Here is a 27,076-nt window from a genome sequence, read left to right on the forward strand (position 1 = left end):
TTCTCCCCCTCTATGTGACTCTCTCCCCCTCTATGTGACTTCTCTCTTCTCCCCCTCTATGTGACACTCTCTATCTCCCCCTCTATGTGACTCTTCTCTCTCTTTCTCTGACTCACCTCTGCTCTGTCAGGTCAGTCAGGTCAGACACATCACACACACCCACACACACACACATAGATGTGGAGGACGGGGTAGGTTGAGCAGCTCTGGCGACAGAGGAAGAGATTCTCTCTCTCTCTCACACACACACTGGCAGTAGGCTGGCATGGTGAGACACTGGCAGTAGGCTGGCGTGGTGATGTACGCAGTGTTTAAACACCCACCCCAGGAGCACGCTGGCACGGCTTCTTGCAGCAAGTGAGGTACACAGACATGTTATTACACAGAGTCAATCAGGCAGGAGAAATTGGATTCTTACACGGACCATTTGCTGTCGTTGCTTATCTCTCTCTCTCACACACACACACACAGCAGTGGGCCTACTCGAAGCAAAGGAGGAAATATAATGAAAAGTGTAACAAGAGTAGTATTCCTATTCTTCATTAGAACACAGATCTGGTCTCTTTACATAGACACATACACACAAATACATGGAAATGTCAACTTGAAGGGGGAAAAGAACCTTGGTGCAAAAAGATCCACTCCAAATTCATTCAATCAGATGTAGTTTACACATGCACTCTACATGGTTTCAATTAAGCAATGCCCTGCTGGAGTGAAAGAAACTATTAAGATATACACCACAAAACACTGCCTGCCATAACATCCTCAGAGTGTGACTGGGCTCTCACATTTGCTCCGCTCCATGTTATAATTAAGTTGTTATCAGAAAATGGGACTGTATGGAAACATGGAATGTACGTGTACTGCATACACACACAAACACACACACGTGTTGCTGCCACTGGATTCCACCTTAAGGTGACGTCAGTGTGTGTCTGGCACGGCCTGGTCAATAGCATCTCCAGCGACTCACTTACTGAGATAGACATCAGTTCAGCATTTTCTTCTGTGTCCACAACCCCACCCCACTACACACACACACACACACACACACACACACATTCAAACACCCCAATTAAAATTAATTTCACATATTACAGAACCAGTCCCTAGGCAGGAGTGTACTGTATGTGTGTGTAAATCAACCAAAACATGAATAAAATAATCAGTATGAGCAACTTTGTGACAGTGCCGTGCGTGAGATGTGTCTCGCCCAGCCCCGGGTCTATAAGTACAAGATAAAATCCCATCCATCAGCATGCAGTCCAGAAAACACACTCACAGCTCGCTAAAGTAATCGTACGAAGGGGATTACACACACATACAGAAGCAACTTGTGATGTTTGCGGAAGATTAAATGAGAAATGTCAAGGTAAACAGAGGGAGGGTGTGAGTTTTATTGTAACCACTGATTGCACATTATAAAAGCATTTCCTTGACATAGAAACATTCATAATGAAACTGATTTTTGTTTCAACAAAGTATGGTCATTATCTTTCATCCGTAATGCATTCATTCGTGTAAACAAATCATCAAAATAAAAGAATGTGAAAGATTTGTTTAAGATATATTAGCTTTATCCCTCGCCCAATAAATACAAAACATTACCAGTATTTCACATGAAAAGTCGATATAACGATCGAAAGTCTAAAGCAAAAACATTCACTAGCGCTGCCTTCCCTCTATAAGTCTGTCACACAAAGTGAAAACAAGAAAAAAAAAGATTAACAAAGGAGTGACACAACATGAGGATTTCAGAGGGTTACATCACAGAAAAATGTGCACAAGGACAGTTTCATTACACCTGCCCTTTTTTTTAACAAGAAAACGTAAATCCTTCAATGGAGTTCCCGTAACAATCCCAGTTCACCTTTTTTTCATTCAACACTTCCACAGTGTTAGTTAGTCCACCCCCACACCCCATAACAGTTGTGTTGTCCCACAGCGCTCATTACACTGCTGCCTCATTTGGCTCAAGTGGTACACTCCAGAGGAGGGGTGTGCTGGGTGGGTCAAGTGGTTGGGATCCACCAAGTGCTCATGTGCAGATTAGAGAGGCCACACCTCTGCACTGGTAACACTGACTGCCATTGGAGTCAAAGTGCACAACCTTGACTCCTGACCCTGCCTTGACCTTTGACCTTAATGGAGCTCAGAGGAGCTCAGAGAAGCTCGCCCTCGTCGTCATCGTCCTCGGAGCCAGAAGGGCCCTGTCGCACCTCCTCATACCACTTGTTGGTCAGGCTCTTCATCTGGATGCGGCCGTGAAGCAGGTCCTGGATCAGACGGATCACATATCACAGAGATGCCCCATCAGGATCCATAAGATAAAAGCATTAAATCTACATCATCAACATCATCATCATCATCATCATTCTGTGTCTGCACAGTAGCCGCCAGGCACTTCAATGCAAGAAGCAGTCCCACATGATTCGGCTTTTGACCCTTATGTGAACTCATTCTGATAATGATTGTTGAACTCAACACTATTCTTGTCCTTGTTCTGGGCTCGTATTCACAAAGCATTTTATCTTACCATTAGGAGTACTCCTAAAACACTTGCACTAAAAGATTTTAGCTAGGAGTTTTCTCTTAAAAGTTATTCACAAAGCCTTTCAGACCTACTCTGAGTAAGGAAAAATGACAACTCCTAAACTAAGAGTGAGTCTTCGTTGCTATGGATGACGTCATTACTCATGCACAACTTTGACTGAAGTGACCACCTTGATTGGCTGATGATTGTAACGAGGGAATGATTCCAAACACCTCCCCTACGATGATGAGTGACAGGTGACAGGTCTGAAAATGTGTGCGCTACACAAGTAGTGCGAAGGACGGAAGACGATGAATAACTGAATAAATAGCCTAAATGAATAAAGAGTAAGGCAAAACAAATAGTCTAGTAGCCTAATGAAACGGATTGATTCTTTGCAAAATGTTTTTATTTTTAATAAAAAAATGTAATTAAATGTTTTAATTAATCTGTCACCATATGCCTATCCCTGTTTGCAAAGAGGAGAACATTTTAATTTGATTCACAATGACACGTTACATTTGGTGTGCATGTTGACAATAAGTAGGCTGGTTTTGGTTGTTGTTGGTGGCGTTATTGCATCCCTTAGTTATGCCTAATGTACAATGCACCCGCGATTGGAAGCTCCTGTAACATTATGATAAAAAACAGTACATTCATGTTTATTTCACTTGAATGTTTCAATTTTTGCACAAAACTATTAAATGCTACATAGGGAATAGGCTAGTCTAGTTGATATTACCATATGCCTTGTAAAATGAAAGAAAACAACAACGACAACAACAAAAAACATACCATTTAGGGGTTTCTCCTAAATTCGCCAGTTAGGAGCTACTTTTAGCCTTAAAATTCTTTGTGAATACGGGCCCTGGTCTGCTAACATTTCACAATGTTAAACTAGAGGAAAGCAATAAGTCTCCACAGCACATGATCAATACTGCCAATACTGGCCAACATCCCAGCCTCTGTTTCAGACTATCAAGCGGCTGCTCGTATAGGAATCAACTGACTTTAGGTCAAAGATTGGCTCCTCAGAACATTAAAATGAAAGTAGCCGAATTGATGTTCTTGACGTACAACAGTTCAGTAGTCAAATCAAGCATACAACTCAAGGACTTCATCCAGCCCAAAGCACACAGAAAGTCTTGCAAGTGCATGTTTGAGACACTCAAAGACATATTGGCCTCAGTCTGGACCACACTCATTCTCAGGCATAGGCTCATTAGCAAGTCAGACTCATTAGCAAGTCTAAGCCATCACCGGACTACAGTACTGGAGGATGGGCCAAACCTTCGAGCACAAGAACAGGAGCTCATTATTAGTTTACAGTTCTGGGCTTCTGTCCCAGATCAATGAGAATAATGAATGAGGAAGTGTCTGAGCTGGAGGACTGGGAATCTGCTGACCATACTGCATACTGCTTCAGAGAAGTCCCCTTCCCTGTTACACAGAAAGATGCTGTAGGAACATACAGTAGGGCAAGATCTTGCCATTAGGTATGTTTTTTGTTGTTGTGGTTTTGTTGTTAAAAGTTTTCTTTTATTTTACATGGCATATGGTCATATCAACTACTAGACTAGCCTATCCCCTATGTAGCATTTAATAGTTTTGTGCAAAAAAATTGAAACTGAAAAATGGATATAATTTTTGAGGTGCATTCAAGTGAAATAAACTTATGAATATATTGTTTTTCATCATAATGTTATTTCATTTGTTAGAGAGATGGGCCGTGGGAGAGCCTGCACTGACCTCCTGGGTGAGCCTGCGAGTGAAGAAGGGGTTGAGGTACTTGGCATCGAGCCACATGAAGCCTTTCAGGTCCTGCCTCTGGACGATATGAGCCTCATACTCCTCCTCCGTCAACTCAGACAGGTGCTCCGACTCGATGGTGTTACCCTGACAGCCAGAGAGAGAGAGAGAGAGAGAGAGAGAGAGAGGATTAGTTATAAATAAGAAGTAGAGAAAAGTTAACCTCTTACAGAAGTTAACAAAACGTTTCTTGCGTTAACAAAAATTGAGTCTGTGCTGTTGCCCTGACATGGTGGGAGGGTGAGAGAGGTTAAAAGTTATTGGAGCGATGCAGGTCAGCACTAGAGAGTAGCAAACATAATCCAACAGTTAAAACTCAACAGAGTTACCCTCGCATGAGGACAGGAGAGAGAGAGAGAGAGAGAGAGAGAGAGAGAGAGAGAGACAGAGAGAGACAGAGAGAGAGAGAGAGAGAGAGAGAGAGAGAGAGAGAGAGAGAGAGAGAGAGAGAGGCAGGAACAACAGGAAATAAATTCCCCAAAAGCAGGGGAAAAAATAGCAGACATTGACTCAAACAGAGCCACATTGGTGTAACAAAATAAAACAGATACTATTAAGGCAAACAGCAGCAACAACAACAACAAAAAATAAAAACAGGCCGTTCATCCCCAGTCAGCACGGTGTCCCTTTTGAACAGCGGCTGCTTTGAAGTGTTACATCACGTCAAGCCTTTCATCCTCCATGGGGCCATGCCACAATCAGTAAACATCCTTCAACTGACCCCAAGTGGACGAGAGATCTATCTCTCTGAGGAAACACCGCTGGGCTGGACACACACACTCACACTCACACACACACACACAGGACAGGGGAATCTTCTGGCAGGACATAAAGAGAGGGGTGTGAGACATAGAGTGTCCTCCGCCCTCTGGACACGTGTCTTACCTGACGCAACTCCTTGAAATAAGAGAAGGAGAAACAAGAGAGGAGAGAGAAGGGGTCGCAAATAGCCTCTCTCTAAGAAGAGCTCCAATAACAAATGTGCGGAGAGGGCTCGCTGGGGCCAATAAGCTTTTGCCCCTGGCAGGCCGCACTTCCGCATGATCAGACCAAAGATTGTTAAGGCGGAGCAAGATATTTCATCAGGAGCCACTTCCGGGAACCCGGATCGCACGAGGGGGGGGTCAAAATCCCCCTTTATGCAGAGCAGAGGCAGCGACTGCTCCATTGAAGTCTATGGGCATAGCTCAGAATTTCACCACATATGCTAAGGTCTTGGTTCTATAGAGTTAGGAATGTGAATTTCGGGCACGTTTTCATGATCCTCAAACCCTTCTGAACATTTCAGGTACATTTTTAGCATTTTTGAGCATTCCAGTCTGGAGAAAATCGACCTTATATCAGGTGTGCGTCGGTTATTTATGCAGCTGCTGTTGGCCGGTTGCAACGTATGCTCGTCAATACGTCATCGACACGCCTCTTTATGCAGACAGGATTCGATCCCCATTTCGCGCCCATAGACATGAACTACGACGAAGTATCTTGCTCCGCCTTAACAATCTTTGATCTGACCAGACAACAAAGCACTCAAGAGTTTCAGTCAGCATCAGAGCAAAGAGAGAGACAGAGAGGGGAGTTTGTGGGATAGGGTTGGGGGAGCGGGGGGGGCACTGTTGGCCACAGACTTCATCAATCACGGCAACAGTCATTGGGTCTGATGGGCTGACTGGTCCAATCAGAGAACGCACAGGACACTGAGAGCAGGCTGGAGGGGTTTGAATGAGTGTGTGAGACTGTGTGTGTGTGTGTGTATGTGTGTGTGTGTGTGGAGTGTGCCATGCAGTTTTAAAGATTATGTGGTCCTTTGGAATATTGATTTCATATTGAAACATTCCATGGTCAGCGAGGGGGCGCTGCATAGATATGCCCAGAATGAGGCTCTAATGAACGAGCTGCAAATCTCAAGTGGGACCAACAGACTCTTAATATGACACTTTTACATCACTTTACATAACATATTGTACATCACTTTACATCACATCTGTGAGTATCACAGTGACAAAACCAATCTGATGGATACAGGCCGAAATCAGTCTCTCTCCCTTACACACACACACACACACCAATGTAATGTGTGTGTGATCAGAAGACAAATGTGGTCAGCGGTGACAATATAATGACACATGGTCAGACCAAACACAATACACACACACACACACACACACACACACACACACACACACACACACACACACACACACTCACCATCTTCTGGGTCTTGCTGAGGTTGATGTCTTTCTTGTTCCTGCGTCGAGACTGACTCTCCTCGATGTCCATGATGCGGATGAGGGGCATGGTGCCTCCGCCCATCAGCAGGATGGTGAAGAGCACGATGACGATGGTGGTGGTGCCGATCAGCTGCCTCTTCTCAATGGGCTCCAGGCCCAAGTGGAGGCTCAGGGCGTAGGGGATGGCCCCACGCAGGCCTGCGAGGGAACAGGAGTGGACAGAGAACCAGGACTTTGAGCGACAAGTCGGCAGACAAGGGGCAGCCATGGCCTACTGGTTAGTGCTTCGGACTTGTAACCGGAGGGTTGCTGGTTCGAACCCCAACCAGTAGGAACGGCTGAAGTGCCCTTGAAATCCCGGCAGCTCAGTGCGTCGGGATTAGCGTGTGCTTCACCTCACTGTGTGTGTTCACTGTGTGCTGAGTGTGTTTCACTAATTCACGGATTGGGATAAATGCAAAGACCAAATTTCCCTCACAGGATCAAAAGAGTATACTTATATATCAGGAGGAACATGGGGATATCATAAGGCAAAGAGCAAACAGAACCCCAAATAAGGGAGGAGGATCCAAGAAAGGAGGAACGGGAGGCAGGGAGGCGAGAGAGGCAGGAGTCAGGGGGTTATAGACCAGGTGGAGGCTCAGGGTGAAGGGGATGGCCCTGCGAAAGTCTGCAGGGGAGGAGATGTGAGGAGCAAAGTTCAGAAGTAATGACAGAAGAACCAATGTGAAAAACAGGAAAGTGTGTGTATGTGTGTGTGAAAGAGAGAGAGAGAGAGAGAGAGAGAGAGAGAGAAAGGGAGGAAAAAAGAGAGGGGGAGAAAGAACCAAAAGGGCAATTTGAACAAAAATACATTTAGAGGAGGCAGAAAAAAAAAAAGTGTAAATGGAGAGAGAGAGAAGGACATGATGAGTAGGGAACATAGGGAATCAATAGCTGGGCTGAGTTGAGTAAGACCCCAGGCAAGACAGCAAGGGCCAAATGAGCCTCTGGACGTCCTGTAACGAGTGCAGTAATGATGATGGCAATCGTTAAGGAGCTCATTACTACTCTGATTTACTGAAGGTTTGTACAGGCAAAATTGTCTGTGTGTGATAAAAAAAAAAATGGGACTCAGAAGGCAGTCATCTAACTGACTGTACCAAAATGTACAGTCTTGAAAGAAGCAAAATGGCACATTTATGTTTGAGTAACTGGATTCCATAGGTGCACTGAAAGAACCAGGGCTCTAGAGATTGTTGCTAATCTACCTAGACTATAGTATTTAATTAATTTAGGCCTACTCTTAGGTTTAATATCATTTCTAGGATCGCCACTGATGTGAATGATCACACGATATTCATATTACTGATGGCGTCAAGGTGGTGGGGGGTTCTTCACTTGGTATCTGTACCGAAACAATAATTTTGGTATCGTGACAACACTACCTTTGACCATACTCAATCTCATGTTAGGATCATATCATGGTCTAAACTAGAGACAGGGATGGGGCGGGTCTTTGTCTCTGATTGGCTGTGATCAAGATATTCCTGTACACTGCTACAGGCTGTGTGTTTTGAGTGACCTGAGCACCAGAGAATCAGCAACGGATAAAGGAAATAAACGCGACAAAACAAACGAAAAATTAAGCTAATAGACCCATAGAGAGGGTTTTTTTTTCCACTAACAAAAGTAGGCCTACTGTTCTGCCCAATGCTGCCATTCCCGGTTCATGCTCTGAAAACAGCTCACACACAGAATATATATGGAGACCAATAAAAAGGTGACCTTGAAATTGTGGCATTAAAGGCAACACGATTAAAAATTTGGGTGCACCTAAATAAAAAAGTTAGGCGCACCAGTGCAATCAATGCAAAAAGTTAGTCTGGTGCCCTGAGGACGTATTTTTCAGCTCTACAAGACTGTACATACACATAGAACAGGAACTAAAGCCTTAAAAAAATTGAGAAAATACCTTCACCAAAAGTATTTGGGATTTCTTATTCTACCGATATACCTTGTAAAATGTATGCTCAAATGTGTATCATGTTGAAGTGCCAAAAGAGTACCGGTAGTAGTAAAATTATGTAGGAGGAATGACTGTACATTTTGTTGGTATTTGTTGGAGTCCTCATAAGGGGCTCGCTTTCTGTCTGGTTATGTTGCTGATCAGATCATAAACGGCCACGGTGACAAAGAAAGAAGCATTTGTTGTTAGAGAACCCATCATGAGTGTGGAAGGATGTGGGTCTGGGACAGCAGCCACTACTGTGGAGCCTTCTGGAGGTGTCGTGGGACGAATTCTACAAAACACAGATGAAGGAGGATGCCTGCTTGATAACCCCAGTGAAACGCCCATGAAGGCTGCTCTCTTAATCTGCATCTGGTGAAGCTGTTTGTTTGCGCATGAAGGTTACTATTTTGGTGAGTTTGGTTTTGTTGCTTTGGTTCTTTGATTGAACATTCAGGCTACTGGCAGCGCAGGTGGTACAGTGAAGTAGGGCCATTACGGATCCTGGGTACAACATGCAGCACTTTTGCGACAGCCACCAGCCAACTGTGCATTGTCATTGTATCCTGGTTCATGTTGTGTAATGTTAAATAGGCTTAGTTGTTGATTGGCCACTGTGGGTAATCCATTACCGACAGCACAAGGAAGTCCTGGGTATATCTAAAACTACCAATCCAATTGCATCCATTGATTATGCTTCACAGGGAGCAAATCATTCTCCAGTATGTCATCTAGAATTTATTTTACCTCAATGCTGCCCCCCTCTGTATGTATGTGGTAACAACAAAGCACTCAGAGAAACATACAAATAATTAAAGCAGCAAAAAAACACTATTAATGCCTGTTAGAACAGCATCATCAGTACAGTATAATAATCTATATGAACAAAGTGTTCAACAACTTCAACCTCAGGGTCGGGCTTCACCCTGGTAATGAATAGCTTTTAAAGTGACTTTTCTCAGCTGAAGAGCTTAATTTGCCTTTGGTGTACCACAAACAGTGATTCGTAGTGTTTACATCAAGTACATGGAGAGTGACTGAAGCGTGGCGAAATTGTCTTTCATGCTTCAAACGGTGCACATATGAAAGGGAGGCTCAGGGCAATGAGAGCGCCAACCACGCCAACCATTACTAATTCACTTTCAGCCACGGAGAGAGAGCAGAGCAGTGAGTCATCTTGGTGCTGCCTTTAGTTAAAGGAACCATATGTAAGAAATGTGTTTCAATTAATCATAAAATGGCCCTGATATTTCACTAGACATTAAGAAATCATGTTCATTTCAAATACTTACATCACTGACAACAGTAGTCCGGCCAGGATATTGCCTTTTAAAAAGTGAAGTTGCAGCCCTCAACTGATGTTGATGTTGTGTTTTGTCATGTCATGTTGTGTTTTGGCCTGATGCGCCACCCTCAACCTATCTACTAATCACAAAGTCAGTAGTGTTTTGGCATCCGGGTTGGCAACCTCGAGTCAGGGGGGAGGGGGAGGGCATACACCGCTCTACAGTAATTTGAAAGTGATTGCAGTACCAGTTTTGGCCACAATCTTACAAATGGTTCCTTTAAGCGTCCCTCACTGACCAGTGGCTAGTGAAGAGGAGACCCTAACCATCAGACAGTGACATGGGGGGGGCAGGGGCGCCTTAATACCACCTGAGGCCCCTGAGCTGTATGTTTTTAAGCCCCCCCCCCCCCGCAAAAATTAATTATGATTAAATGATACCCGGCCCGTGATCTGACCCCGCCTATTTAGGCCTACATAACGTGCGCTTTTGGTTAATATAGCCTATAACATGCAATGTGTAGGCCTATCATTATTGAGCCTATGTAAAACCTTTACATAAACAGGAACAGAAAGCCCTCCTTAATCACGTCTGCCTACTCCTGACATCGCTTATCAAAAAGGCTAGCCTACTGCACGAAAACAAGCGTTGAACTCTCACAACACTGGCTGGCTAAGTTAAAAGATGCGTTAGGCTACACATATGGACGTTTCAAGCTTTTCAAAAGTGCATGTGTTTGTCGTGTCGGGGTGTTCCCCAGGAGGTTTTTTGAAATTCTGTCCACTTAACACACCATTTTAACGCAGCTTGGGAGGGACATAAATGCTTTTAGCCTACAGAACAAGCAGCTGGCTCATATGACGTGAACATTGGCTACCTTATGCATTATCACTATACTACCCTACATGGAGACATCTCACGTTAACAATGGAGAAAACATAACATAGGCTATTATTTTAGGGTTAGCACAAACTTAGCTTTTGGTGAAGGGAGATGCGCTGATCACTAATTCATTTCTTTGCGCCACAGCCCATGTTCTGCGTTCACTCCAGTGAGACAAGTGAAATACATGTTTTTAAAGCCCTTTCATTGCAAGGCTATTTGCTACGATATTTACCTGCTATGCCTTCTGTTTTCATGGACAGTTACAGGAATCCACGTCATTCGTTTATCGTTGCTTCAATCCTATCCACGTTATCTCCAGAGTTTGTAAGTTTGTCATTTCAGCCTCTCCTCTAGCTCCTCTACACACCCGTTGGGATTTATTAAGTTTTGTTACATTTTGTTACACTTTAGAAGAGAAGACAAAGTAGGCTATAACTGACGCCGCGAATACGGACACGGCCGTTTAATATTAGTGATTATCATTATTATTATTAGGAGGCCCCTCATTGGTCGAGGCCCCTGCATTAAGGCGCCAGTGGGGGGGTCTTTTACTGCGGAAATAAAAAGGCTTTTTGAACTCAAAACAAGAAACAATGCAAGGCTCTAATACCAGGCGAGACATACTCGACCAGGAAAAAAAAAAAGAAAAACATTGACAATATGCTCCTGGATCACTTGCTAGCTACTGTAGCTGACAGACGCAGGAGGGGAGATCAAAGTTTGCCCCACCGGGGGGCAAATCTCCCCTTATCAGCCCCGTGGCACGTGAAGACGCACCGTTGTCTGGCAGGGCTATTCTGAGCATAGTTCGGGTCTTTATGGACGCCAGACAGAGCCTCGGAGATGTGGCGTGACACACAGACAAGGCCGCTTTAAAGAGAGAGGACACTCAGGAGAGGCTGAGGATGAGGTCGGTGTGAGAGAGAGAGAGAGAGAGAGAGAGAGAGAGAGGGAGGGAGGGGGAGAGAGAGAGAGAGAGAGAGAGAGAGAGAGAGAGAGAGAGAGAGAGAGAGAGAGAGAGAGAGAGAGAGAGAGAGGGCACACTCTGGACTTACCACTGAACCACATGATGAACATCATTTTGGGTGTGATCTTGTGGTCCCGGAAGAAGTTGAGCAGGAAGGACAGAGGAAAGATATTCACAGCTCTGCCCAACAGAACCAGCACCTACCAAACACAACAGCATCCGCTCACTTTAGAGGAATAATACACAACAGTATATAACTTAGTCGACATTATGACATTAGCCAACTTAACAAGTTAAAGGTTGTATCAGCGATTTCAGGCCCAAAAAAGGCCCAAACATAAATGATCACATTCATCTAATATTTCCTAACGATCCGCTAGCTGCCTGCCCCATAAGCAGGCCGTCAAAAAACGTGTCTCTGTAGGCAGCCTAGGCTCCGAGATCTGTATATAAAAACAATTGCTACCAACAAGGGTTGGCAACCCCTCAAAGGCAAAATAAAGTGTTTCAACCAATAACCGACGAGATGTGCGTTTAGGAGAGTTTTAATTGCATGGGAGGGAGGGGGAGGGAGTAGCGAACTAGCTCTCTGTTTTGTTTGAACATCAACAGAAGTGATGTATCCCCGCTATCGCTGATACAACTTTATAACTTTAACATATAAACAGTACTTTTTCATTTCATTACTCATACTCATAGTTCATCATTAATAAATTAAACTGTATGTCTGGACACTTGGGTTTGGCCTCAATGGGTCTTAGAAGAGAACATGTTGATATGGGAAGTTAAGACTATTTAGAACTATTGAGTTAACAGAATACTGCATGTGCACGTATTATGGGTCTGTGAGGAGCTTCATAGAGCTGCTGCACTGACCATCAAGGGTCTTGTTACAGCTGAATTCTCTCTCTCTCTCTCTCTCTCTCAGCTGAATTCTCTCTCTCTCTTTCTCTCTCTCTCTCTCTAAATCTTTTTCATCTGTGTTTGTTCCGGGAGTAAGTCCGGAGGAACCGCTAGCTGTGGAGGACCAACACCTACAATGCACCAGATGACGAAGGAGAACTCAAATTTGTGTGGGAAGCTGAATATGGACAGGCCCAGGAAGGCAAACACACACGTTTCTGTAAAGACAAACAGGAAGAGGGTCAGACTCTTAACAGGTTAACAACAGTTTTTTTTTTTTTTTCTACATTTCTGATATAATTTTACTGTACAATAAACAAGAGGCGGCCAACAGCAATAAAAAAAGAGCGACAGTGAAACTCATAAAAATAAAGGGAAAACCAAGTAGAAAAGACAGAAGTAGACAATGGAAATTCCAGACACATTAGGAGAAACAGTAAAGAAGAAACTAGGTGGTAGTAAAATACAGAAGAACAGAGGAACAAATCTATGTTTGAGTATGTGTGTGTGAGTTTTGTGTGTATGTGTGTGTCTGTCAGTATATCACAGTGTGTGTGTGTGTGTATGTGTGTGTGTGTGTGTGTGTGTGTGTGTGTGTGTGCGTTAACTGACCACACATGAAGGCCACGGTGCGCAGGGTCTGTTGCATGAGGATCTGTGTGACAGGAGACAGATTGTGATGGGTGTAGTGAGACATGACAATCCCTGAGAACAGAATGGCCATGATACCTGCAGTAGAGAGATGAGGAGGGGAGAGAGAGAGAGAGAGAGAGAGGAGAGGGGGAGAGACAAATAGTGAGATAAATAGAAGGGGTGGCAAAGGTTTAAGGAGAGAGAAAAAGAAAGACAGAGAGAGAGAGAGAGAGAGAGAGAGAGAGAGAGAGAGAGAGAGAGAGAGAGTTCAGTGAGTACAGAGTACACATAGCATGAAAACATTTAGCAATCTAGATAATGTACATAGCAAAGCATAAATCAATGAATCTTCTATTCTGGGACAAACTTTGAAAGAGAGGGAAAAAAACAAAGGGGAAGAGAAATTGGTCCATCAAACAAATTGCATAAACATTTAAAGACACACTTGAATAGGAGGGCAGAAGTAGGAGGCCACTGTCTGAGAATTGGAACCACTCCAGAATTAAACAGTTTCTTCTCTCTCCCCCGTGCCACGCCTATCAAGCAAGCTTCATAAAACTCGGGATTGGTAGATTTTGCACACAGACACACAAAGAGATTAATGTCACGCTAATCTCGACCATCTAACACAAAACCTTAGTGGCAGTAGTGATGGCACGTACATTAAAAGAAAGAGTAAAGAACAATAAAGGAATTTAAAATACATCTGCTATACAGTAATTTCCTGTGCATTAGCCACATTTTGTATAAGCCGCGGGACAAGTTCAAAGAAATAAACTCATATTAATACCATGTTAGCTGCTCCCGTGTATTAACCTCATGGCTTTTTAATAAGAAATTGTATATGCCGCAGTTAATAGTTCAAATTACGGATAAAGCAACAAAGCAAATAGCAATTTTATTGCTATTTTTCATATCTCTTCTTCTTAATCTACTAGGGCACCGGTGAGATGTAAATGTACCGGTTAAGGGAGTGGACCTTTCTTACCAGAGAGCTTGATCCCCTCTGCCAGGCCATAGGGGAGGTAGGCAAAGATGATCATCATCCCAAACTCCAGAGACGGAGTCTTTCTCAGGTCAAAGTGCTTCAGACTCTGAGCACAGAACAGTCAAGGACCGCACTCAAAAACAGACACACTTATCGCACACTCATGATGTGTACTGGTGTCATGTCACACACACACACAGACACACACACACACACACAGTCTCCACAAGACACACACACAGACACAGAGACACACACAGACACACACACACACACACACACACACAGAGAGAGAGAGGATACGACGGCCGAGATGAGGCCTGTGAGTGTGCCCAGTGCGGCCGAGCCAAAGAACATCTTGAGGAAGTAGCCCAGTGCCTGGAGGAAGGTCTCCCAGCCTGTAACCGACGAGTTGTCGGAGCCAGCGAAGCCCTCGGCAGTGCTGCGTGGAACAGAAATAACACCAACAACATGAACGCTGCAGTCATAGAGTATGTAAGACACCACTGTATGCTATGCATGATAATGGATGTATACAACAAGATGTATTGAAATAAAAAAAAAAACAATGTTGAGTTGTTCGTCATCCCAGAGCATTACAGATCAACAACACCATGAGCAACTCCTCCATATGTACTGTAGAACACCATTATAAATGGGCAATTCCATGGAAAAAATTTTTTTTTGTAACATCCATAACGCCAATAAAATGTGATGGTATGGTATGGTATGATGTGAATGATTACATGAAATTTGAGCATTTGCTATTTTTGGCTGAAGAATGTACATGAGAAAAAATGCACAAAAAATGAATGTTATCATTCACATCATACAAATGCCAAGGGATTTCACTGGTGTTATGGATGTGACAAAAACTCAATTTTCCGTGGAATTGCCCAAATACAAAACATGACATGTTATTGAAAAACACATAATAGTGACTCACCACTGTATGACATATATTTACATGAGGGGGACAAAAATGGAAAATACTTGAAAATAAGCTAATTTCCATATAAAAAATAAATTCTGTTGTCAAAAACTAATTTTCTACATAATTCCTTAAACTACACATGGATTCTACTGTAGCTCTGTTTCCCTTCATCTGTTAAGAGATACGGTCATGGATCCCTGCACTCTTCCTGCACTTCCAGACTGTGCCCAGCAGAGGGCACACAAGCGTCATCAGCCAGCCTACAAACATGAGCCTGACACACCTCAGCCAATGCCTGATAAACCCGTTCCCCAGCATGCTGCTCACTTCCTGCACACTTCCTTCAAATGTTCCTAGAGGGATACATGCCCGTTATCATGATAGTAATATGTCATCAACAAGACAAGACAAAATACTATTTTATCTCACATGCAAATATAGAACATTAGATCAGATAACACAGTCTTTACGAATACAAGTAATTTTCTCATGATACCACATCTAAGCAAATAATATGCTGAGGAACAAGTTGTGTATGTGTGTTTCACAGAGAGCTCGCTAAGAAAAACATGTCACCCATGTGACAGTATATAGAGAGAGAGAGACACACACACACACACACAGGCTTCCCAAAGCTTCTGCATGAATAAGTAATGTTAGGAGTGGTCTGATCGTTGCTGTGTGACCAGGGGTGTGTATGTGTGTGTGTGTGTGTGTGTGTATGTGTGTGGGCGGAGAGTAGTGTAGCCCTGACCAAGGGTGTGTATGTGTGTGTGTGTGTGTGCGTGTGTGTGTGTGTGTGTGTGTGTGTGTGTGTGTGTGTGTGTGTGTGTGTGTGTGTGTGTGTGTGTGTGTATGTGTATGTGTTTGGGCGGAGAGTAGTGCATCGGGTGACCGTGTGGACAGACAATGGCAGGTAGGGCAGCTGCCAAGGGGTGTGTGTTATGAGTGCTGTGTAAATTAGCCAAGGGTGTTAGTACTACAGGCTGCACACACACACACACACACACACACACACACACACACACACACACACACACACACACACAAGCATAAACTTGCAAAAATGCCACACATACCTGCATGCACACTCCCAGACCTAAACACACACACACACACACACACACACACACACACAATACATGTGCACATACATACAGTTGTATGCAGAATAAAAGCAGTGTGTTTTAAAAAATTTAATAAAGCTCAAAATCCTTAGAATAGCTGTTAATTCCATAATATCAATGCATTAGGAACACTGCACATTCAATTTCAAATCAAAAATTGATCAAGTTTGTGTTATACCTTTACAGAAAGCATTTTCGATGTCACCCCACAAGTTTTCTAAAGAAAAATGCAAACACTGCTATTTTTTTGAACAGCTTAACATTCCTTTTTCTTCACTTTCTGGATGGAAACTGACATGCGAAGGCTCCGCCTGCATCTAATGAAGCGGCACAGCTTACTCAACGCAGATAGTGTGTCGACTTACCAGGAAACTCTACACACCCTACAAACGCACACGGACACAGTCCTGGATCCTATGTGATTACTACGACATTCCAAGTAAAGTGAAACTCTACCTCAGGGGCAATTATCCTGAGAGCTGCAATCAAAATGCTCAACGCGATGCCTTTGTAGCAACAAACTCTGATTCCCTCTTGTCTCCACAGACCAGGTTGTGAGGGAAGGCCACTTTAAGTTTATTCAAACGTGGTAAATCCTGTAGCCCGTAGGCCTCAGAGAGCTCAATGACATAAGCTTGGCCTGAGCTTGAGTGAAAAGCTAATGCAAACAAATGGAAAGCCTAAAGTTAACGCTCGCTAACTAGCCACACAGGTATGGAGGCAGCCTATGATGGGGCAGAGACCTGACGCTAATGCTAACTAGCCACACAGGTTCTGGACACAGAGTCCACAGAGGTATGGAGGCAGCCTATGATGGGGCAGAGACCTGACGCTAATGCTAACTAGCCACACAGGTTCTGGACACAGAGTCCACAGAGGTATGGAGGCAGCCTATGATGGGGCAGAGACCTGACGCTAATGCTAACTAGCCACACAGGTTCTGGACACAGAGTCCACAGAGGTATGGAGGCAGCCTATGATGGGGCAGAGACCTGACGCTAATGCTAACAGGCCACAGATGGTCCTGTCTGACATCACCTTACACTGAGTATGCAACAGCAAACAGGAAGCCTCTGTTGGGGGCTAATGCTAGCGTTCCTGTTTTAAAGCAGGCCACTGAGTGTACAGTGCAATGACATGTGGAGCAGAGCCTGTGGTATGTGGAGTGTACAGAGCCTGTGGTATGTGGAGCGTTCAGCATCATAAAAGTAGCATGTGCTGGGGTAGCAAGCTAATGCTAACACTGAGAAGGCCTAAAGCAAAAAAGCACCTTGTTTAGCTTCTCCTGCCGTGCATTTCACCACAGACAGACAGACAGACAGAAAGACAGAAAGAAAGAAAGAAAGAAAGAAAGAAAGATTATGAAATAGAGAAAGGGAAGGAAGAGATGGATGGAGAGATGAAGTGAGAAAAGAGGGAAAGAAAAAGGGCAAGAAGAGCGGAAACAAAAGGGCAAATGCTAAACCAGAATAGAGGAGAAAGTGACATTTACAATACATGTGTGCGCTACAGGAATGTTGTACGCAGGTCTGAGTGAGTGTGTGTGTGTGTGTGTGTGTGTGTGTGTGTGTGTGATTAGCCTAGCCATAGCCTATTTTCAAGTGGCCTAATAACGAAAATCTGAGCGATTATCTTCCTGTAACTGTCATACTAATGTTGTACAGTAACTGGATTATCGTGTTAGCTGGTGAAGATGGCTGACTTTGCAGCTGGAGTTAACATAGCAACCTCCTGTTGCAGATCTGTTCAGCCTGCCGTTCACGTCTGCTTAACACAGTTTAATTTTAAATGTGACGCGATATGACAGCATTTGAAGTGTCAGGTCCTCTGTAGCTAATACCCACAGAGTAACATGAGTAAGGGCAGCAATAAACTAGATGTACCGCATAGCGGTACAAAATATGACCGCCTCTCATTCCTGCATATTCTCTTCGCAAAAATAAATCGCTCTTGTCAATTTGTCTCCATCTCCTACAACTCATGTGCATGTAAATGAGTGTGTGCATATGTGAGTTTGCTTTTGTTTATAAGAGTGTGTGTGTGTGTGTGTGTGTGTGTCTGTGTGTGTGTGTGTGTGTGTGTGTGTGTGCGCGCGTATGTGTTTGCATGCTCACATGCGTATGCGTGCCTGTGTGTGTGTGTTTATGTGTCTGCATTCATGTGGGTGGGTGTTTGTGCATGTGTGTGTGTTTGTGTGTGTGTGTGTGTGCTTGCCTGTCTGTATGTGTTTATGTATGTGTGTGCTTGCCTGTCAGTATGTGTGCGACTGTGCATGCGTGCGTGTGTGTGTGTGTGTGTGTGTGCGCATGTGCGTGTGTGTGCATGCGAGTGCATGTACTTTATGTGTGCAAATCGCAACGGTTCAGGTAGGGCTAGTTATTTAGGGGAGTGGCCACCAAGTTTCGTGTTCCCTGGTGTTTCAGTAACCCGGGAATCACTAACCAAAATTGATGACGGTAAAAGAAAAAAATTAATTTATTTTTTATATTTTACATGACTTGTTGTCTTGATTCTTCCTGTGGATCTTAGTGGGCACTGAGGAAGCAATAATTTCATCGCTAGTTTTTCATGATTACCATTTCAATTGTTTCATATCAAAATTCACTACTATATTATGTGTTTTATGTAGTTTGTCGAGGACTGGTTCAGACAGTCACATCCATAACGTGAAACCGTCACATCCATAACGCCAGTTTTTCCTACATAATGCATTATGAAAATGACGCATAGTTTCAAAAACACACTTTTTGTGTTCATTCAAGTCTCCTTCATGGTACATATATCATAGTTTCGGCAGTTTCCTTTAAAATGCACAGAGTTTGTAGAAAACCTGTAATCTCTCACAAAAGTGTGTCCATTTCATGTCACATCCATAACGCTGATAAAATGCCTTGTATTCTTAGAATGAAATTGATTATATGAAATTTGAGGATTTCTCAGTATTCAGAGGACAGAGGTTCCATTAAAAGTTATGCAAATCAATTCACTGATACTAATTTTGCCCCCACTCTAAGGCATTTTGTTTACCAATATGAGTCCAATTGTCACATCCATAACGCTGGAACTGCCCTAAACATGACAACATTAAGGTACGTTGTACATGCTGTGCTGGCGACAAAGTGCTGTCTAGCTACATCCCAAGTCTTCCGAAGTTTTGGGAGTCTCCCACATATTGATATCCTGACGCCCGCAAATTACATAAAATCTCCCGGAACCTAGAGCGAACAAGAGCACGCAAGCCAGACTTCAAATCGCGTGTGCATCTCAGTTTAACGCGCACACAACGGAGAGGGAGAGAGGAGTGGTGCATGTGTGCCTGCAAGCACATCCAAGACAGAGAGCATCCTGGTCTGTTTTGCTAAATCAACCAATCAGTTTTCAGTGTAGCTGGGCTTATATCTCTTTTCCCCCGAACTTAATTAATCAGTTCAGTTAGTGTATCTAGGAACAGGAGTGTCATGGCAGAGTCAGTGCCCTCAAAAAGGAACATTTAAGACCTATTTCACATCAGACTACACAAAAGTGTACCCAATTGTCTCATAAGAGTAAAACATAATGATAGTATTGCACACTGCACTGTTTGTAACAGTGACTTTAGCATTGCTCACGGCGGGTTAAATGATTGCAAAAGACTTGTTGAGGTGAGTTTAACAAGTGTAATTTAATTTGCATATTACTCAGGCCTATACTAGATGGCTAGTTGCCAAGGCTACATGAAAAGGCCAAACTACCAAAATCTACATATTTTACTATCACAATTTCCAGTGATGTAGTACTCGAGTCCGGTCTCGTTGTCTTGTTGTCTTGATTCTTCCTGTGGATCTTAGTGGGCACTGCGTTGGCCTTGGTGCCCCCTTCTTTCAATATTCTGCTTTGCGTCCGTTTAATAGCGATTTTTATTTAGCCTATAGCCTGTCAAAATAATCACAGCGCAAACTAATTCAGTCTTACACAGTAGAGAAAATGACAGCGCATGGCAAGACAGAAAGTGCGTCCAAACTCACCCATTCTTCTCAGTTGAAATACTTGCAATCGTTAAGCCTACTCATCACACAGACACATGTATCACATCACATGAAAGAACTTTTTCTCAGCTTTTAAACGATGTTAGCCGCTAATTGCTGTGGTGAACGGTTCGCGAGAAAAGTAAATGTGTTTAAATCGTTCTTCATGATTTCATAACAGGCCAAATACAATAAATGTTACAAATATTGCCTAGATATAGGTAAATATTAAAATCAGAGGATATACAGCTGAGTAAGAGTTTGTGAAAGGAGTCTTAATGATCAAAAAATGCTAAGCATGCATCTAGGCTATTTGAGTTTCTTAAAGCTGAGCTGTGCTTAAACTGTTCAATACATGATTCCATTACAGGCCAAATATAAAATAAATATAAATATTAAATATAGCCTAGACATCTAAATATTAGATGATCAGATGATTTACAGTTCTATGTAATATGTCATGTTTCATGTTTTTGTAATGTTTCATACAGTGATGCAGGTCTACTGCTGTGAATAGGCTAAATACAACTTTGATTATTTTTATAGCCTACTACTGTATAGTTAACTTTGGCCTTGGTGCCCTGACATGTGGCCTTTGTGCCCCCCACCAAATATGCCCAACTGAAGACCAAGTGGCCTTGCCCCTAAAATGGTGAAATTCCAAGCCTGGGCCTAACTGTTGATTATTAATTGGGGTGATATTAAATCATGAATATGAAAACTGACATGTTTTTATGGTCTTGGTCTCGACTCGGTCTCGACTCCTAAAGGACTCGGTCTCGACTCGGACTTGCTTCCTCAAAGACTCGGTCTTGACTCGGACTCGACTGTATTTGAAAACCAACGGACTCGGTCTCAACTCGGTCTCGACCCTTCAAAGACTCGGTCTTGTCTCGGACTCGGCATAAGCGGTCTCGTCCCCATCACTAACAATTTCTATCAATAGGCTTTCCTTATTTGGTGTACTGACTAGACATTATTGAACAAACATTTGCATTTCAGTATCTATGTAGGTCAGGTTCTGATGTCTGCTTTAGCCTACATTGTTGGCATTACTGTTAAAATGCACTTCCAGTATAGTGAGGATTGGCAAAACCGGTTTTTATGTTGAGGCGGTGGGGGTGTTGTCGGCAGCTGCTGAAAGTAACTAATAAAGTAACTTTTAATTTAACTTAGTTACTTTTAAAATCAAGTAATCAGTAAAGAAACTAAGTTACTTTTTAAAGGAGTAATCAGTAATCAGATTATTTTATCAAGGTAACTGTGGCAACACTGTTTACAGCACAAATTGAAGCAGAAATATACACCAAATGTAAAAAAAAGTTGTTGAGGTCTTGGGTAGGCTATGTTATTCACCTATTCAGATTCTGTAGAATATCTGCCTTTTGGAGATTATGATCGATCGTCTATTGACAGTGATAGTCACGTTTGTCTGTAAATGGAGGTGGGTCTCTGCGTATATACAACGGTGCCCACTATAGCATGCCATGCTTATTTCGACTCTCTGCCCAACATAGCTGGAGGTGGCAGTGCTAATCGTGATGATCGTGTCCATAATGAATGTGGTACAGACAGCAGAGGTAGTAAAAATAGGGCTCTGAAGAACTACAAAGTCACCCGCGATAGGAACTGATTTGACCAGGCTACTTTATTGAGTGCCTATAATAACGGTTTGTGGTTATAGTAATAGTTTACTATTGTTGGCTTACATCTTAGGCCTACTGTTTTCCTGTTCATTTGTTATGTGGGTAATATGACAAAAAAGAAGGTAAACCTGCTCAAATATGTTCAACATCCAGTATTTTCTGAAAGGTGCATAATTTGAGGTGCTTGCCATCCAGTAGCAAATTAGATTGAAATTTACCCCCTTCGTAAACTTTTGTTTATACAGATATTTTTACATTTACAATAGGACTTTATCTCTGACCACTTTCAACACACATGTGAAACACACACTTGTTTTTATGACCCTCCAATCAGTTGACGTTGGCAGAAGTGGCCCTCAGCTCATTTGAGTTTGAGACCCCTGACATAATGCCTTAGAAAGAGAGGAAAAAGTCCACAACACCAGTATATGCTCCCAATAGTTATGTTTTTATTACCGTTACGTTTCGCCACATCTGATGAAGGGCTTGAGCTGGCCCGAAACGTCACGGTAATAAAAACACTATTGGGAGCATATACTGGTGTTGCGGACTATTGGGAGCATATACTGGTGTTGCGGACTATTGGGAGCATATACTGGTGTTGTGGACTTTTTCCTCTCTTTCTCATTGTCATTTTTTTGTCCAGCATCCAGGATCAGACTTGGATGTGTGTGCGTTTTATCCTCTTTACACTACATAATCCCTCAAACTACACATGGATTCTACTGTAGCTCTGTTTCCCTTCATCTGTAAAGAGATACGGTCATGGATCCCTGCACTCTTCCTCTTCCAGACTGTTCCCAGCAGAGGGCACACAAGCGTCATCAGCCAGCCTACAAACATGAGCCTGACACACCTCAGCCAATGCCTGATAAACCCGTTCCCCAGCATGCTGCTCACTTCCTGCACACTTCCTTCAAATGTTCCTCGAGGGATACATGCCCGTTATCATGATAGTAATATGTCATCAACAAGGCAAGACAAAATACTATTTTATCTCACATGCCAATATAGAACATTAGATCAGATAACACAGTCTTTACAAATACAAGTAATTTTCTCACGATACCACATCTAAGCAAATATGCTGAGGAACAAGTTGTGTATGTGTGTTTCACAGAGAGCTCGCTAAGAAAAACATGTCACCCATGTGACAGTATAGAGAGAGAGAGAGAGAGAGACACACACACACACACACACACACACACACACACACACACACAGGCTTCCCAAAGCTTCTACTAGTGTTGCTGCTGTTACTGATGGCTATGCATGAATAAGTAATGTTAGGAGTGGTCTGACCGTTGCTGTGTGGAAACCAGGGGTGTGTATGTGTGTGTGTGTGTGTATGTGTGTGTGTGGGCGGAGAGTTGTGCATCGGGTGACCGTGTGGACAGACAATGCGAGACAGAAACTGGAGAAGACGCTCTCCAGGAACCGAGGCATGGTTATCAGGGCAGGAGACGGGAAGGGTGCTGCTACGGCTACAGTGATGGGTGCTTAAGAGGCGCTAACAGCAGCAAACCACCGCAGCACCAGGGCCCATTCATTATGAATGGGCATCGCATTCCCCTCAGGGACGGCAGGCAGGGCAGCTGCCAAGGGGTGTGTGTTATGAGTGCTGTGTAAATTAGCCATGGGTGTTAGTACTACAGGCTGTACACACACACACACACACACACACACACACACACACACACACACACACACACACACACACACACAAGCATAAACTTGCAAAAACGCCACACATACCTGCATGCACACTCCCAGACCTAAACACACACACACACACACAATACATGTGCACATACATACAGTTGTGTGCAGAATAAAAGCAGTGTGTTTTAAAAAATTGAATAAAGCTCAAAATCCTTAGAATAGCTGTTAATTCTATATTATCAATGCATTGGGAACACTGCACATTCAATTTCAAATCAAAAATTGATCAAGTTTGTGTTATACCTTTACAGAAAGTGAAGAAAAAGGAATGTTAGGCTTTTCAAAAAATTAACAGCATTTTCGATGTCACCCCACAAATTTTCTATAGAAAAATGCAAACACTGCTATTTTTTGAACAGCTTAACATTCCTTTTTCTTTACTTTCTGGATGGAAACTGGCATGCGTAGGCTTTCGGTAAGGTAAAAGCAACGACCGAAATGCGTTGTCAATGTGTTGAAACATGTGTATAAAACATGACACAAGCTCTGAGGCCTGACTTGATCATCCAGTCTGACCAGTCCGCCTGGTCTAATGAAGCGGCACAGCTTACTCAAGGCAGATAGTGTGTCGACTTACCAGGAAACTCTACACACCCTACAAACGCACATGGACACAGTCCTGGATCCTATGTGATTACTACGACATTCCAAGTAAAGTGAAACTCTACCTCAGGGGCAATTATCCTGAGAGCTGCAATCAAAATGCTCAACGCGATGCCTTTGTAGCAACAAACTCTGATTCCCTCTTGTCTCCACAGACCAGGTTGTGAGGGAAGGCCACTTTAAGTTTATTCAAACGTGGTAAATCCTGCGGTTCAGGCTCCTGGGCTGTAGCCCGTAGGCCTCAGAGAGCTCAATGACATAAGCTTGGCCTGAGCTTGAGTGAAAAGCTAATGCAAACAAATGGAAAGTTAACGCTCGCTAACTAGCCACACAGGTATGGAGGCAGCCTATGATGGGGCAGAGACCTGACGCTAATGCTAACTAGCCACACAGGTTCTGGACACAGAGTCCACAGAGGTATGGAGGCAGCCTATGATGGGGCAGAGACCTGACGCTAATGCTAACAGGCCACAGATGGTCCTGTCTGACATTACCTTATACTGAGTATGCAACTCTTGAATTTCCCCTGGGGATCAATAAAGTATCTATCTACCTATCTATCCATCTAACAGCACACAGGAAGCCTGTGTTGGAGCAGAGCGCTAATGCTAGCGTTCCTGTTTTAAAGCAGGCCACTGAGTGTACAGTGCAATGACATGTGGAGCAGAGCCTGTGGTATGTGGAGTGTACAGAGCCTGTGGTATGTGGAGCGTTCAGCATCATGAAAGTAGCATGTGCTGGGGTAGCAAGCTAATGCTAACACTGAGAAGGCCTAAAGCATAAAAGCACCTTGTTTAGCTTCTCCTGCCGTGCATTTCACCACAGACAGAAACACAGACAGAAAGAAAGAAAGAAAGAAAGAAAGAAAGAAAGATTATGAAATAGAGAAAGGGAAGGAAGAGATGGATGGAGAGATGAAGTGAGAAAAGAGGGAAAGAAAAAGGGCAAGAAGAGCGGAAGCAAAAGGGCAAATGCTAAACCAGAATAGAGGAGAAAGTGACATTTACAATACATGTGTGCGCTACAGGAATGTTGTACGCAGGTCTGAGTGTGTGTGTGTGTGTGTGTGTGTCTTGTCTTAGCTTGTTACCTTGTTGCCCCAGAAAATAACATTTACCCCAAAAAGCAAATGCAAATGCAAATACCAATGTATGCAGATGCATGCAAGTGAGCAACTGTGTGTGTCTGAGTGTGTCCATCTGTGTGTATGCATGCATGTGTGTGGATGTGCATGTGTGTGTGTGTGTGTGTGTGTGTGTGTGTGCGTGCGTGCGCATATGTAATTGTATGTGCTCTAAATGGAAAACTGACACAAAGACATGGAGTGGAGATAAGGGAGGGATTAACTAGAAAGTGAAGTCGCAGGGCAAGGGAAGTGTGTGTGTGTGTGTGTGTGTGTGTGTGTGTGTGTGTGTGTGTGTGTGTGTGTGTGTGTGAGAGAGAGAGAGAGAGGGAGACAGAATAGTTCAATACAGATAACATACTTAAAAGACAAAACAGAGGGAAAGAGAGAGAGAGCTACCGAGAGAGAAAGAGAGAGAGGGGGAGAGAGATGTCATGGTTATGCCAATAATGCATACTGAATAGAACTGAGACAGCATGAGAGAGAGAGAGAGAGAGAGAGAGAGAGAGAGAGAGAGAGAGAGAGAGAGAGAGAGAGTGTCTTACTTGGTGAGGACGATGGAAACAGCGTCGTTGAGGATGCTCTCTCCGAACACCAGCATGTTGAGCACAGGGTCCACGTTGAGGGCATTGAAGATGGCAATGGTGGCCACAGGGTCCACTGCTGAGATGAGCGATCCAAAGGCAAAACTACAGACAAGGGAAATAATAATTGCATACATAAACACACACAATCAGACGCACACACACACACACATACGTATGAATGTTGAATATATTATTTCTAATAATAGCAGTACACAAACACACTATGAAAGGCTATTTATGCACTATACAGGATGTACTGTTAGCATTAGCAGGGCATTCTTATGAGGGTTTCAGTTTTGCCTATAACCAGCTTGTTTTCTCCTGGGTGACTTGCAGCTTACTGAAGGCAGACATTGGTGCAGTAGTCCTCATAATCTCTTTGCATGACCTTGGCACAGTTTGGCACAATTGGCACAATTTCTGCTAAGCTTCACATGGGAAATAAGAAGGACTAGAGACTGGTATGCTAGGAAGTTAGTGTGCGTGTGACTTCACAAACCTGGAACTTGAGTGTGTCTGCACTCTGCAGACTCCTTTTTCACTCACTCACTCACTCACTCACTCACTCACTCACTCACTCACTCACTCACTCACTCACTCACTCACTCACTCACTCACTCACTCACTCACTCACTCACTCACTCACTCACTCACTCACTCACTCACTCACTCACTCAAGCATTGATTCCCTTACATGTGAATTCACAAACGTGTTCATTAATCATGCATTCATGAATTCATCTATTCACAAATCACCTGTCAGTCATGGTCATCTTGTAGATCACATCCGCCTGTGAAAGAAATGGAGAAGAGAAGACATTTAAAAAAATTCTCATCAACATGTTCTTTTTTGTGAAGTTCTTAAAATGGGGTTAAACTCTTAAGGTGATGATACATTGGCCAATGTTTTTAGCAGTGTTGCTGGGCAACCACATAACCAGTTCCTGACGATTTGCCTACTGATGATTAAAGTTCTCCAGAAAAGAAGTTGTTGACCAATATCAATGGGAACATGCCAGTACCACAATAATGAGGAACATTGCCTAGCAACACAGTTCAAAAAGTTGCCCCTTTAGCTTTAGCGTTAAGTTGTGCTTGGGCTGTG

The 27,076-nt window shown here is 43.3% G+C and overlaps 1 protein-coding gene and 1 long non-coding RNA gene across 2 annotated transcripts in view; one reads left to right on the forward strand and one right to left on the reverse strand.

Moving 5' to 3' along the window:
* Positions 1–1,380: 1,380 nt before the first annotated feature.
* Positions 1,381–27,076, reverse strand: part of slc9a8 (solute carrier family 9 member 8) — a 38,087-nt gene continuing 12,391 nt past the window's right edge. Inside the window, exons 7-16 of the mRNA XM_042096827.1 lie at positions 26,728–26,762; positions 25,930–26,073; positions 14,529–14,667; positions 14,226–14,331; positions 13,217–13,333; positions 12,740–12,822; positions 11,790–11,901; positions 6,551–6,771; positions 4,286–4,432; positions 1,381–2,279 (exon numbers count right to left, since the gene is read on the reverse strand). Of these exons, the coding sequence (XP_041952761.1) occupies positions 2,166–2,279; positions 4,286–4,432; positions 6,551–6,771; positions 11,790–11,901; positions 12,740–12,822; positions 13,217–13,333; positions 14,226–14,331; positions 14,529–14,667; positions 25,930–26,073; positions 26,728–26,762 (1,218 nt within the window). The 3' untranslated portion in view covers positions 1,381–2,165. The remainder of the gene's footprint in view (positions 2,280–4,285; positions 4,433–6,550; positions 6,772–11,789; positions 11,902–12,739; positions 12,823–13,216; positions 13,334–14,225; positions 14,332–14,528; positions 14,668–25,929; positions 26,074–26,727; positions 26,763–27,076) is intronic.
* On the forward strand, positions 16,383–24,022 carry LOC121712811. The gene is made up of 3 exons (XR_006032652.1): positions 16,383–16,451; positions 17,499–17,501; positions 23,890–24,022. It is a non-coding gene; the product is annotated as an uncharacterized LOC121712811 (long non-coding RNA).

The sequence above is a fragment of the Alosa sapidissima genome, chromosome 7 (assembly GCF_018492685.1).
Source record: "Alosa sapidissima isolate fAloSap1 chromosome 7, fAloSap1.pri, whole genome shotgun sequence".
Classification (NCBI taxonomy): domain Eukaryota; kingdom Metazoa; phylum Chordata; class Actinopteri; order Clupeiformes; family Clupeidae; genus Alosa; species Alosa sapidissima.